The sequence below is a fragment of the Tachysurus fulvidraco genome, chromosome 4, assembly GCF_022655615.1.
Source record: "Tachysurus fulvidraco isolate hzauxx_2018 chromosome 4, HZAU_PFXX_2.0, whole genome shotgun sequence".
Classification (NCBI taxonomy): domain Eukaryota; kingdom Metazoa; phylum Chordata; class Actinopteri; order Siluriformes; family Bagridae; genus Tachysurus; species Tachysurus fulvidraco.
Window position 1 is genome coordinate 19964511 of NC_062521.1, and position 14020 is coordinate 19978530.

The following is a 14020-nucleotide window of genomic DNA, read 5'->3' on the forward strand; positions in this document are numbered from 1 at the left end:
CTTGCCTGGTCTCATAAATGCTATTATAAAATAGTTAGTGTTTACAATAAGATTTTCAGCCCACCTGTTTCTTAAAAACTGCTACACTGACAGATTTCTGTTATTTCTGACCCGCCAACTTACTTGAATGCTTTCAGATGAAAACGGCAGCTGGTGGAGCTATTAGATGAGAGGGCTGAAACATGTCAATAGCTGGATTACGTATTAATTTTGACCAGTACATTATACCACAGGGTCTCATTGATAATAATAATAATAATCCTCATGATCATCATCATCATCATTATCATCATCATTATTATCATTGCAAACACTCTACAGTTTCCCAAGTTTTCCAAGAAATCACAGGATAGCACAGCTGTAAACTTTGGTTAAAAAAACAATCAGGACCGATTTTTAGTTTCGCTCATGATATACTGTACGTGTTTTGACCACAGACCGTAGTGGAATTCTCTGCCTGAAGGAGGAGAGGTCTAGATGAACAAATGTGCAGCAGGGTGGCAACTACTGTGACCTGTGGCATTGTCTGTTGTGTGTCTGACCTGCAGTTATGATTGCTACAGCTCTGAAATAAAAATTCTATCCTTCTTGCAATTTAAAAGCATGTTTTTTTTTTCCTCATGGTTTCTCTACTTTGTGCACCAAATTTATATCTGGAGAACAATTCTGAATATCAAAGTTCCTCTGATAGCTTTTGTTTAGACAGGTTTCAACATGATGTGAGCCAAATTTAGTGAAGATTGAACAAAATTGAGTTAGATGGAAACATATTTACTGTACCATGTTGTTGTAACCTTTGACTAGTAGGTGGCAATAGGATTAAATTTGTTGCATAATCCCAAATCATTGCCCTAAATATACCAGGTTTGTGTCAGTGAGATACAGCCTCATGTCCTGTTAGGCAGCTTCGTTGTGAGATATGTTGGGCCAATATGGGCAGACCGTTTGGAGTAACAAAATTATTTTCTGAGGCTTTCTCTGAAATTTGGTGATGATTATATAAAATATATCATATATATCTAAAAAAAAAAAAAACTGGACAAATTCTAAGAAGCACAGAGGTCAAAAGACTATAAAATACATTCAAATTAGGCCTAAATTTGGCACAATGGTGGCATTAGAGCATTGACAGCCCTTTTGGTTCCTTAGACCAGACATTCTTGGTTTATTCAAAAGAAGAGATAGATGAAGAAGAAAAGGTAGAATGACAATAAGGTACTTGGTCCATAATAATTAGAAAAAGGTATTTTTTTTTAATATTGTAAAGGTAAATCTCTCTCTCTCTCTCTCTCTCTCTCACACACACACACACACACACACACACACACACACACACACACACACACACACACACACACACACACACAGAGAGTAGACTAGGAGGTGCATTAGAGATTTTAATAGTTTTTGTATTTCAAACGACTGAACAGTAAACACCGAATAGAAATACATTTTAACTCAGAAATAGAATACAAAATAGAATTGATCAAACCAAAGACATTACAGTTAATTTGTCTGTCCTATCAATTCATTTGTACTTTGGTCAGACGATTCGTGCTCAATCTGTCAACTTTTAGCTTTTCCTCCAAACACAATTTAGGGGAAAATTAATCTATGTAATGTATGTAATCTATTTGTTCCTGTTCATAACATACGTGTCTGACGCCGTATTGCAACTGCTGATGATGCACGACATGCGTCACTGGAACATACTAGAAGATATTAGTCCATATTTAGCTTAAACGTGGGTGACTTAGCCCTTCATACCATTCTGTTTTTTTTTCTTCTGTACATACAAATATAAATTTTTTCATTGAAAGACAGGGAATCTGGTCCCTGCTACCCCGCTGAATCAAACTGACCCTGCATATTAGTAATATATTAACAAATAGTTCATAGACATGAATTGTTAAAGTATTAGTTATAATCTCTAAAATGTTATCATTCATTCATTCATTCATTTTCTACCGCTTATCTGAACTTCTCGGGTCACGGGGAGCCTGTGCCTATCTCTAAACTGTTATTAGAAAGTGTTATAAGACATATAAATATTTTATTTACATACTGTTTCCTCATATCCTGCTCTGTTGTTCTGTCATATTTTTATGAAATATTTCCATTAAATATTATACCATGAATGTTCTACAATAGCAAACACAGACTGATTAAACCTGTATATTTTAGTGTGGTGTAGCTTGTCAGGATAGTCTTTGGTTCTGTACACACTGTACACATTGTTTCAATCATTTCTCAGTGCACACATGTAATATTAGTCGAGTTGTATAAGCTGATTAGTGATTGGTGTAGCTCAGCAGTTGGAATACTGATTGGAAGGTTGTGAGAATTCCCAGGACCACCAAGCTACCACTGCTGGGCCCTTGAGCAAGGTGCTTAACCCTCAACTGCTTGGTTGTATAAATGAGATCAAGGTAAATCATTCTGGATAAGGGCGTCTGCCAAATGCCGTAAATGTTGTATAGGCCAAGTTTTGTTGAGCAACATTGCAGTTCTTTTGTCTAATATTATAGTCTTGCTCTCTGTGTAATTTGTACTTGGATTAAACATTAAGAGCTTTTGTAGTTCACTACAAAAATGCATTTGGGGGAAAAAGATGATAACCACCTCATACACATTCACATTCATTACACCCATGACTGTATTTCACATGTGCCTCCATATTCACTGCTGATGAAGTGTCACAGATCTGATAGCCAAGAGGGCTGAAAAATATCAAACCAAAATGAAGAGTAGCCCTATGAGGCATTTGTCTGAACATCTGACACGATGGTCTTTGGTAGGCTGCATGAATCTACCATCAAAGATGGAAAGAAACCAGCCCCAGCCTTACTTTTTCATACCAACACAAGTTTGCAATATTAAAAATATGTATGTTCAACATCCCTATTGACTCTTTGTCCTTACACAGGCACACACACACACACACACACACACACACACACACACACACACACACACACACACACACACACACACATGAAACACTTGAACTTTACACATACATCAGCAACTCGGCATGAAATCTTCTCAAAATCAGCATCTTACAGACAGACTCCATTTGAATCCCATTTGAATGGGACTGACCTTGAATATTTTCTGTTATTGGTTCAGGTTTATGACCTATATATGCTTTTAAACATTTGAACTCATACACAATAATAGTCATGGATCATGGGGCCGAACTTTAAATCTGCACCTTGGTGCATATTTTATAAAATTGCGGCTGGCCTGATTGAGATGCTGCCAGAGTTTTATTGATCTGCTTTGTATTTGAATGTGTAAGGGCAGAGTTCCAGCCCTGCCCCACAGGCATGTTTAGTACTATTTCTGTAGAGGCCTAAGATGCTTTTTTACGAATCAATCTCTCTCTCTCTCTCTCTCTCTCTCTCTCTCTCTCTCTCTCTCTCTCTCTCTCTCTCTTTCTCTCTCTCTCTTCCTAAGAAAGGTTCTGGATTTCAATTAGAGCCTGCATTTGCCCAGCTATTTTTCCTTTCTTGGACTATTTTTTTATGGCTGTGGAGCTCCCAGAGTTAGCTTCAGCTTTAATGGCTTCTTATTAAGGTGTTAAAAAGATTAGTTGATTAAACTTAATAACATTAACGGTAACCTTTTGTAATAAGGCCATTTGGGTGGGAATGTTGAAAATGGGACATAATACAGTGGATAGAAAATGAATGGAGGTGGTTTTAAACCAGTTAGATGGCTATGGATTAAGGGAAACATGACCATAAAATATGTGATATGTGATTTTGAACATGCTATTTTAGATGTAGTCATTTTTTGCTGTTAACATAACATCCACTCATCCGGGAAGGCTTTCCACTAGATTTGGGCTGTGGCTGTGGGGAATTGTGCTCATTTGTTCACAAAAGCATTAGTAAGACCAGGGGCTGATGTTGGGTGCAATCAGTATTCCAGTTCATTCCAATGTGGTTCAATGGGGTTGAGGAGATGCGACTGAAATGCTTGCGACTGAAATACTATACTGCCGTCATGGCCTTCATTTTGTGCACACTGGCACTGTCATGCTGGAACAAGTTTGAGCTTCTCAATTATAAGTGCAGGGAAATTGTAATGCCACAGCATACAAAGACATACTGTACAGGAAAAAACACATATAGGTGTGATTGTCAGTTGTCCACATATGTTTGAGCATAAATATAGTAATTCTGCATAGCAATAATAAATATAACAAACTCTTTTTCTTTTATTGATATGATCATGACTGGGTTTTGTATGTTAGCAAAGGCAAAGCAGTTCTTCATGGCAAGTAACTTTTTTTTTGTATTGATTTGTGTTTTTCTGGGGTTTTTTTTTTTTGGATAATTGCACTACTCAGTGTCACCCAGATGATGATGGGTTCCCTTTCAGGTCGGGTTCTTGTAAAAGTGTCTTTCTGATATTGTCTCAGGGATTTATAGATATCTATAAAGCTATAGATGTCCCTCGGTAAAAGTGCTATACAAATACTTACAATTACTTTATTTCATGTAAGGCATAAACAGTGCCTTACATAAACTTTATTTCATGTAAGGCAAAAACACATTTCTTCAGGTATCTTCAGGTCCGTGATTTTGTCCATTCCCAGTTTCGTTCATTCCCCTCAAAACCAAATATCGGCCCTCTTGATCATTGTCTGACGGTCAAGCCTCATCTCTCGGGTGGTGTCTCCCAGCTGTATACTGCTATTCAGGCCATGAAATGCCCATCTCTTCTGTCTCTTAAGGTACAGTCTGAGGAGGATCTAAATACAGAATTGACGGATGAAATTTGGCAAAGAGCTATACATAAAATATACACATCGTCTATCTTTATTAGGCACAGATTGATACAATTCAAAGTATTTAATCGTTGTCACGTAGCCCCGTTGTCACGTTGTCACCAAGCCCCTGCTTCTTTAGCTCATATGTTCTGGTCATGCCCAAGCATAGGCATATTCTGGTCTGAGATATTTAATACATTCACCTACATTTGTAAAAAGAATATCGATTCAGATCCTATCATTGCAATATTTGGGTGGTACACACCAAAGTTGGGGTCTCAAGAGGCCAATCTCAATTAATAGCATTTTCTATACTGTTAGCCTGTCGATTAATTCTTACAAATCTCCCTCACTTCCAAAACACTCACATTGGGTGTGCAAAATTATGTCCTTCCTCCAGCTTGAAAAGTTAAGAACTACAGTCCAAAACTCAGCAGAAAGGTTCCAGAATGTATGGCAACCTTTCTTGGATTATTATGAAAATGCATTTGATGCTAATTCTTTAGTTTAAAAATTAGGTTCTCATCTCCCATTTATTTATTTATTTATTTATTTATTTATTTATTTATTTATCTATTTATTTATTTATTTAAGTTTTGTTTTTGTGTTTTGTGTGCATTCTCAGTGCTTGTACGAACTTTGGATGCAAATCTGTGGCGAAAGGGGTTATGTGAGATAATGTTTGTAAAGTATGAGGTTTGTGGATCAGGATGCCTTGTATGACATAAGAGAATGTTGGTTTGTTTGTGTTATGTGCATTTAAAACAATAAAAACACTTTGGAATAAAAAAAATTGGTTGCATCAGGGATCTGAATGCATTAGCAGTGCCAGACACATCCAAGAATTAGCAGTGTTTAGCAGGCTTAAATAACATGGATCTCACATTGACCCTGAATTGACAGGAAGCTGAGCGTTTTGTTTCAAACTATACCCAGATAAACAAATTGATTGGGAAGGCATATTCTCCAAAATGAATAGTTCAGCCATGAAACTCTAACCTCGTGCTGATTGACTTCCTAGACACTCGCAGCACAGCCTAGTCACTGTGCCTCTCTATCTACTGTACATAACCCTTTATTCTCCAGACTGAACCTCTGGGCTCGGTCTCAGAGAGGGACTCCCCCTGCCTTACCTTGGAGTAGCAGCATATTCCTAATATTTTTATGTCCGTACACGTTCGACAGGCAATCCTCTTTACCTGTACAGCAGCAGCATAGCAATCTGCCAAGAACAAACACCTACATTTAATTCCCATCGAATAAAACTCATAAATTCATTCAGAGAGTTGTCATTACTGAAATCGTACTGTATCTTAGTACTTGCTGACAGTATTTACTAATTGTTCTAATGGAATTCACAAATGACTTTGACCAGTAGATTAAGGAGTTTTACTTATACTTTACTAGTTGTACTTCAGTGATTAAAATTGTTATGAGTTCAACTCTTACAACTGCCAGATTGATGTTAGAGCAAAGTTCTTAGCCTTTATCCAGGATTAGACTCTGCCTCACTTATATATCACTTTGAATAAATATGTCTGCTTAATGAATAAAAAAATATGATGTTGATGTTTAAGAGATGTGATCTTGGCAGTTTCTGGGTGAGCTACAGTATTTAGTGATGTGTGTATAAATGTTTTAAAATGGCTTTGGTCAATTGATTCATTAAACATATTAAATCTGAAGTCTCCTTTTTTGCCTCCCTCATATCACTGTTCATGAATAAACTAATGTGATCAGCTCTATTTATGTTAATATGGAATAAAAGCACTCATTTAACTATGTATCCAGTTTGTGACATATAATAGTGTGAGTAGCATGAAAAAATATACTCTTATTTATAGGGATGTGTAGATATTGCAGATTATCATGGTTTATTTGGATGGTTATTTTTTAAGGATGTTGCAAAGGCGTTTTTTAGTAGTGTCGTGCAGAAATTAACCATATGTCTGATTCCATGTGTGTTGTCTCTTAGGTTGGAGTAATACTTCATTACTCGTCTCTGTCCACTATGCTGTGGCTGGGCTTCACAGCTCGGAACATCTACAAACAGGTTATCAAGAAACCCCCCAAGCCTCAGGACGGAGACATGCCTCCTCACCCCCCCAGGTCGCCCATGCTGAGGTTAGACACACTTGCACACATAATGCACATTCATCGAGTGTCTGTCTCTCTTTATTATTCTCTGTGTTCAACTCTTTTGTGCAGGTTTATGTGATTATGTTCAGACTGATATTGGTGCATGTTCAGTGACTGGAGCTCGGCTTCGAAGATTAAAAAACACAATTGGATTTTGATTGAAATTCATTCTGAATCAAGCTGGTTCACCTGCATTGAAAAGCAACAGAGGTGCTTGTCTCTTTAATGTTTTGTACCAGGGATGTTGTTTTTAACCTTCTCATTGACCCGCTATTGATGTTATGCTAATATGCTACAATTAATTTATGTTGGGCCTGCATGGGGATAGATTTTTCTGGCCACCCATGGAGAAAATGTGCAGAACCAGTAGAAGGTAGAACAAACAGATGTACAGTGATGCCTCGAGATACGAGTTTAATTCGTTCCGTGACCTTGCTCGTATCTCAAAACAATTTTCCCTGTTTAAATTAATTGAAATCCCATTAATCCGTTCCAGCTCACAAAATTCCACTCCAGTTGTTTTGTTTATGTGTTTTGAATATGAAAAATGTACAGTACCTGTATGTATAAATGACAAATATTGTATAAAAACATACAGTAATAAAAAACTGGTTTTACTTTACGGAAGATGCACGGAGGTTGAGGGAGGAGTAAACAGGCAGAGGAGTTAGGAGGAATTACACTTTCACTTTTGTTCACTTACTCGCTACTGTATATTCTTAACTCTACTTTACACTTAAATGGAAGTTAACTAAACTTCAATGAAATTAACAAACTTAACTGAAATTCTCTAAACTTAACTGAAGTTAATTGCTACATTTTCTGTTTTCTTTACATTAATTTTGCTTAATTTTCTTCATCGCTTTTCTCTTCACTTGTTTTTGCTTTTTTTTTTGTCACTCTTTCCTCACTAACATCTGCCGGTCATTTTAATAAAAACCTGTCCGGTCGACATATCGGATGTGGTGTAGTTTCACAAGTTAAAATTTTTTAACGGATCCAACGCTCAAAACGGATCCGCAGATGGTCGGCACCTCACTCAGTGCCTTTGCGACTCTCCATAGGAAATGAATGACTTCCGGTTTATCGGCCGTCGTTTGTCATGTGCAGTGGAAAGGTGGCTTTAACCAAGTGAGACGCAGGAAGCTGAGACGGGGGAAACAGAGCACACGTGGTTGTTGGGGATCTTTGTTTTGGCGGCAGCAGCTTGGATGCTCGTATCTCACACGTGGTTGTTGGGGATCTTTGTTTAGGCGGCAGTGGCTCAGATGCTCATATCTCAAAAATATGCTCGTATCTCACAGCAAAAATTTGGTCGAATCACAGCTCGTATCTCAAAACATTTGTATGTCAAAGCAGTCGATATATCGAGGCATCAATGTATGCATTTTCCCATCAAGCTATATTAAATGCATTAATAGGTTTATTATAAATAATCAGTATACAGTACAAATATAACAGATTTTGTGCCATTACATCAGGATGATTTAAGAATAGTGCAATGGAATAGTGCAGTATTAGCAGCCTGGTGTAGTACTGTAGTCCGTTCGGTGTAGTGGATCACACAACATTGCTAATGAGTTTGTGTGTGAGTGTGTGTGGTGTACAGTCCAGCTGTTTGTGTTCAGATGACATTTTGAATTGATACGCGAGTGTGAAGGTAGGGTTGTTCTAAGACCTAAAAGATTCATGCACAAAACATAGTCAATGTCTTTTGTTTAATGTGGCAGCATCATTATCATTTGTGTCATACAATCACCTGTTTCAACACTTTTGTCAGTTTCGAATTTGTGCCCTTGTCTACAAGGATCTAGGATTTTTTAAAAGTAAACAATGGAGGTTAATGGAAAATCCTGCAGATGAAAGAGGTTGGATGTGAGAAGTGAAATTTTAACTTTACTGAGAGGATATTAGGAATATGGAGATTATTGCAGAATTTTGTGCTTTACTCTCTGACTTTCACAAAGGGGTTACAATCTATTAAACTGAATACCTATCACATTTCAGTCTCTGTCTGGGTATTGGTAATTATTGAAAAAGCAATCTCTGCTTCCACATGTTCAGCAAAAACACACAGTATTGACTGACTTACTTCATGTCAGCATCTGCAGCTGGCAATTTGACATGTTTGTCTACAGAATATTTCCCCAGAGATAAAAAGCATGTGTGTGTGTGTGTGTGTGTTTGTGTGTGTGTGTGTGTGTGTGTTCAGTGCCTAAGAAAAAACACGCATACATTTGTACTAGGAATATACAAAATGTGTTAGGATTTGTTTACATTAAGAGAGTTTGAAAACAGTGATTTTATAGATATAAAATGAAAAAAAAGAAAAGTTGTTCACAGTAAATGACAAATTTATGAATTTAGGATAATGTCCTGGATTTATCTCTTTTTTTTTTTTTTCTGGGCAGTTCTTGCTCCCTAGGGCCCCCTTCAGCTTCAAATAATCAGGATCCCTAACATAATCACTGCCTTAATTTGGGCAAACTGTTGGCACTATCGGCTTAATGGCATAGTTTATTGTATAGGAATTATTCTAGTGCCTAGTGCAGGGCATTCATAGCTTTCTCGACTTGACTCGAATTAACTAACTAAATAACTAGTAGAGTTTTCCACAGTGCACAGTTGGTCAAAGTTCCAGTTTTATGTTTTTGGGTTTTTTTGCTCATGTTAATTAGTTATGAAAGTCACCCTGTTCTTAGTTTCAGGATTGCCTCATGTATTTAGGGACGGGCTTGTTCTATGTAAAATCCTGTTTCTTTTAGAGTTACAGGCTGAGCCATATGTTTGGTTTGTGCTTGATATCTTCTGTTTCGACTTTTGCTTTGTTTCTTTGGTGTTTGATACTGATTAGAACATTGCCCTCGTTTGACTTCAAACCTGTTTTGGTCAATAAGCATTGACTTGTATACTGATTTTTAAAAAATATAAATCCTTCAGATTTCCACCCTGGTGTGAAGAGTCCTTTTATCAGGATCCTGCAGATTTAACCTCTGTTCAGGCAGCCAAACTACAGCTTTACCAGATGAGTCTGATAGAGTATCCTACTTTGTATCTTTGCTGATGGGAAGTGGGCTTTGCAAATTGACAAACAGCTCTAACCTCCCAAAACACTTCAAACCCTTATTGTATCAGTCTCGTTGAACAGTCAGACATTCCTGTTTTCAGACGTGGACTCAACCCAGCTCTGCAGTCTGGACTGGCATGCAAAGATCAGTCTAGAATGTCGTTCTAGAGCAAGGCTAGGTGATGTTATACACAAACTGAGAGCAGGCTAATCAGGATTGCACCTAATTCTACTAATAATTTAATTATAATCATTTGGTGGTATCGTGTGTGCTTGTACTGGTTGATGGACCATTGTGTGTAGTTCTGCACCAGTCTAAAGGAAATAATTCAGTTTTGCATTTGAATGGACATTTTTCTGTGGACTGGTGCACAGGACGTAGGCACTTAGACACGTACACACAGACACGTAGATACCTGCTACCTCTTCCTAGACTGGTTCTGTGGAAAAACCAACCTGGAGCCCCAATTTTGACTTCTGTGGCACAATTAAAAACTTTTAGAATAAACAAAATTAGATTGTCTGCATCACTGATAATCTGTTATAACTTCATTTGAACTCTCAGCTTCCTTAAACATCTGGGAGGATAAATCATACTACATAATAGTTCATAACCATATAGTTCATAAAAGTTAGGGTTAAAGGTACTTAAATCCTTTATGCTTCCACTGTTTGGTGTTTCAATCCCAGCCTGCATGTATGGTTTTTGCGTTCTCCCGATACTTCAGGGGTTTCCTCTGGGCACTCTTCCTCCACTAGTACAAAGGCATGCATTGCAGGCTGATTAGCATCTCTAAAATGTCTATATTGTGTGTGTGTGTGTGTGTGTGTGTGTGTGTGTGTGTGTGTGTGTGTGTGTGTGTGTGTGTGTGTGTGTGTGTGTGTGTGACACCCAGGGTGTCCCCCATCTTGAGTCCCGGTCCCCTGAAATAGGCTTTAGGCTCCTTGTTACCTCTAAGTAAGTGGTCCCTTCAAATGTACTGAAAGATTATCGGAGACATAATGCTGCACTGGTATAATATCATGCATAACAGCTTTGCTGGGATTTCTTTATTATTATTGGAAACACATTCTAATCTTGTTAGTCCACTTTATAGGTGCCCACTTAGAGATTTAAATATATCATCAATATATATCAATTTATCAAATATCCATTTATATCCACAGGACCACTGTTCTCTTGATCTGTTTGACTGGTGGATTATTTTCAACTCAGTGCCCTGAATTATGTATCAATTCCAGCAGCACCATGCCATCTAATATACTAGGTTTATTTGTATTATGGTCAGGAGAATTGCATTTACATGATATCATTAAAATGATACCTGCTACCTCTTCCTAGTGCTGCAGACACCCAGGGAAGGATGATTTTACCAGTGTGGTCCAGTACTGTATCTGCATTTAAATAAAGGATATCTCCTCTACTGCTTGAGCAGCGAAGGTTAAGAGCGTTGTCCAAGGGCCAAACTGTGGCAGCTTGGCAATGCTGTGGCTTGAACCCCAACCATCTGAACAGAAACCCACAGCCTTAACCTTTGAACCATTTACCTAGCATATTAATCTTGTTTCCATGATCCTGTGAGCCATTGGGTATACTGGTACTTGACAACACAGACAGATGTTATTGGGAACTGCACCTTCAGCAGGAAGCTGGCTAGTCTGTTAGCTAGAACAATATTCGGCTTACCAAAATCATCTTGTGCTACAATGTCAATTAGTTTGAGGTGTCTGGTTATCTAGATATAACATTCATTTTACAACCCTTTTTAAATTTCTATTCACCCATCTAAAGTCACAAGACAAATAAACCAGATCTCTCTCTATTTATAATTACCTCCTGCTTTTATAATACAGAGTGAATCCCATTTTTCACATTTTCCTGCTTTAAGCATGTGATTCAGTCTTCAAGCAACCAGCACCCCAACTGACCTTTGTGGAAGGCTCCAGGCCCCAGTAAAGTTATTTATGTTACTTATGACCAATCTTTTTTGTTTTTATAGTTCCATTTTTTTAAGTTCATTGCTCACAAGTTTATTGCTCACACTAAAGGCTTTTAACAAGTCCAGTTCTCCAGTCCAATTCTCTTCTAACAGCAGTGTATATGTAACCTCACAGTTGCAGTAATGTGTGTGTGTGTGTGTGTGTGTGTGTGTGTGTGTGTGTGTGTGTGTGTGTGTGTGTGTGTGTGTGTGTGTGCGTGTGCGCGTGTGTGTGTGTGTGTGTGTGTGTGTGTGTGTGGGTTGGCTGGCTGGCTGGGTGGGAGTGTGTGTACAGGGGCGCATCTAAAAGCAGATAATGTCTTGACTGTGGCACTCGGCTGATCCTTCTGTGATTGACTTTAATGCGAGCTGTCACAAGACCTAGCCGCTGAGGCCCAGCAGCTGGAGACAAATCAATTTCCTTCACCTCTATTGCACTCCTACACACACACACACACACACACACACACACACACACACACACACACACACACACACACACACACACACACACACACACCACTCAGAAACCATTCAAACACAGTCTTAAATGAAAATCCCTTATTGGCCAGGCCACAATATCAGCCTCATAAGCGCTCCCTATTCCAATGTCCTCAGCTGCACTGTCTTTATGTAACTAGTTGTGGTAAGAATTTTATCAGCAATACATAAATTGAGACAAAACACTTAAGAACTTAAGAACCCCATAGGTTTTGTCTGTATGTGTGACATGGAGCATAGTGGGATTTTTCATATTTAGTAAAAAACAATTTAATAAACAAACAAACAAACAAACAAACAAACAAATAAGTAAATAAATAAATTTGTGGTTTCAGCGATGCCAACTTTGGACATAAATACAAGTACAAATGCAGAGGCCGATATTGGTACACTAGTCAGAGTTTAGTCTGAAGCACACACTCTCTCTCATAACTCTTACTCTCTCTGTTGTATGTGGCACTGTAACTGATTACAGATATGGCTGTCCCATAAAATCAGTCGATTGTGTGATCTTTAGGTTGAAAAATCTGTTTCTCTGATGCATGATGAATAATGATGATCTCAATGTCTTACAGTAAAGTTGGCGAGTCTACAAATAAAAGGCCGATGGTTACAGAATAGGCTATCATAAAAAGCAATTGCATGCATTTACAAATGTGCAAATGTGTGTGCATTTCTTGGGTTTATGATAATGGGTATGTGAAATATTGACACGTATATGTTTCATTTATTCCTTTTAAATACAGTAAAATATGACTGGAAATAAAACATTGTAAAATTGAAAACTTGTTCTACACACACACACACACACACACACACACAAGCTCAGTAATAACTCTATATGAGTGGTGAGTGGTTATGATCAGGTAAAAGCCTCTAAAGAAGCTTTGTCATGTCAGGGATGTCAGGAATGTTAATGAGAACCCCTCAAGTACCACCTTGATTGAATTTCACAAGCTTTAGATTCACAAGCTTTGGGGGAGTCAAGGATGAGCTGGCAAAGTGTGAATGGGCTTCTACACAGAAAAATGCTTGGGGAAATTATTTAGGATATTTAATGATGGTGTGATTAAAAAGTTCATTCATATTCATCACCTAAAAAACATGAATACAATTTGAATTCAAAACTCAGTCGTAATGATCTGTATTTTTCACTTTTTATCGATCACATACAAGGAGCTGTACATTGTATTTCTACTGTGTTCATTACCACACTGCTGTTTGTTTCAGCTATCGCTTTATTGCCTCCTGATAGGACTACCTGCAGAATAGCATCTCATCCTGTGACACACAACTCTGTATTTGTGTCTCTGCAGGTTTTATTTAATCGGCGGTGGAATTCCCTTCATTATCTGTGGCATCACAGCTGCTATCAACCTAGAAAATTATGGCAGCGGAGAGCAAACTCCATAGTAAGTAAACAATTTCTTTGCGGGTAATACTCAGAACAGTGCAGTACACATAACACGTTAGAAATTTTGCCTTAGAAATGTCTCTGTTGCAGCCAGTGCTATGTATTCTTTGCTCTATAAATAGCTCGAGTTGCTGCTTTTC

The 14020-nt window shown here is 37.9% G+C and overlaps 1 protein-coding gene across 3 annotated transcripts in view; it reads left to right on the forward strand.

Moving 5' to 3' along the window:
* Nucleotides 1-14020, forward strand: part of LOC113661016 (adhesion G protein-coupled receptor A1) — a 191052-nt gene that overhangs the window by 172463 nt on the left and 4569 nt on the right. For all 3 annotated transcript variants that reach the window (XM_027174915.2, XM_047812765.1, XM_027174916.2), the window contains 2 exons: nt 6756-6904; nt 13783-13878. In XM_027174915.2, coding sequence (XP_027030716.1) covers nt 6756-6904; nt 13783-13878 — 245 coding nt within the window. The remainder of the gene's footprint in view (nt 1-6755; nt 6905-13782; nt 13879-14020) is intronic.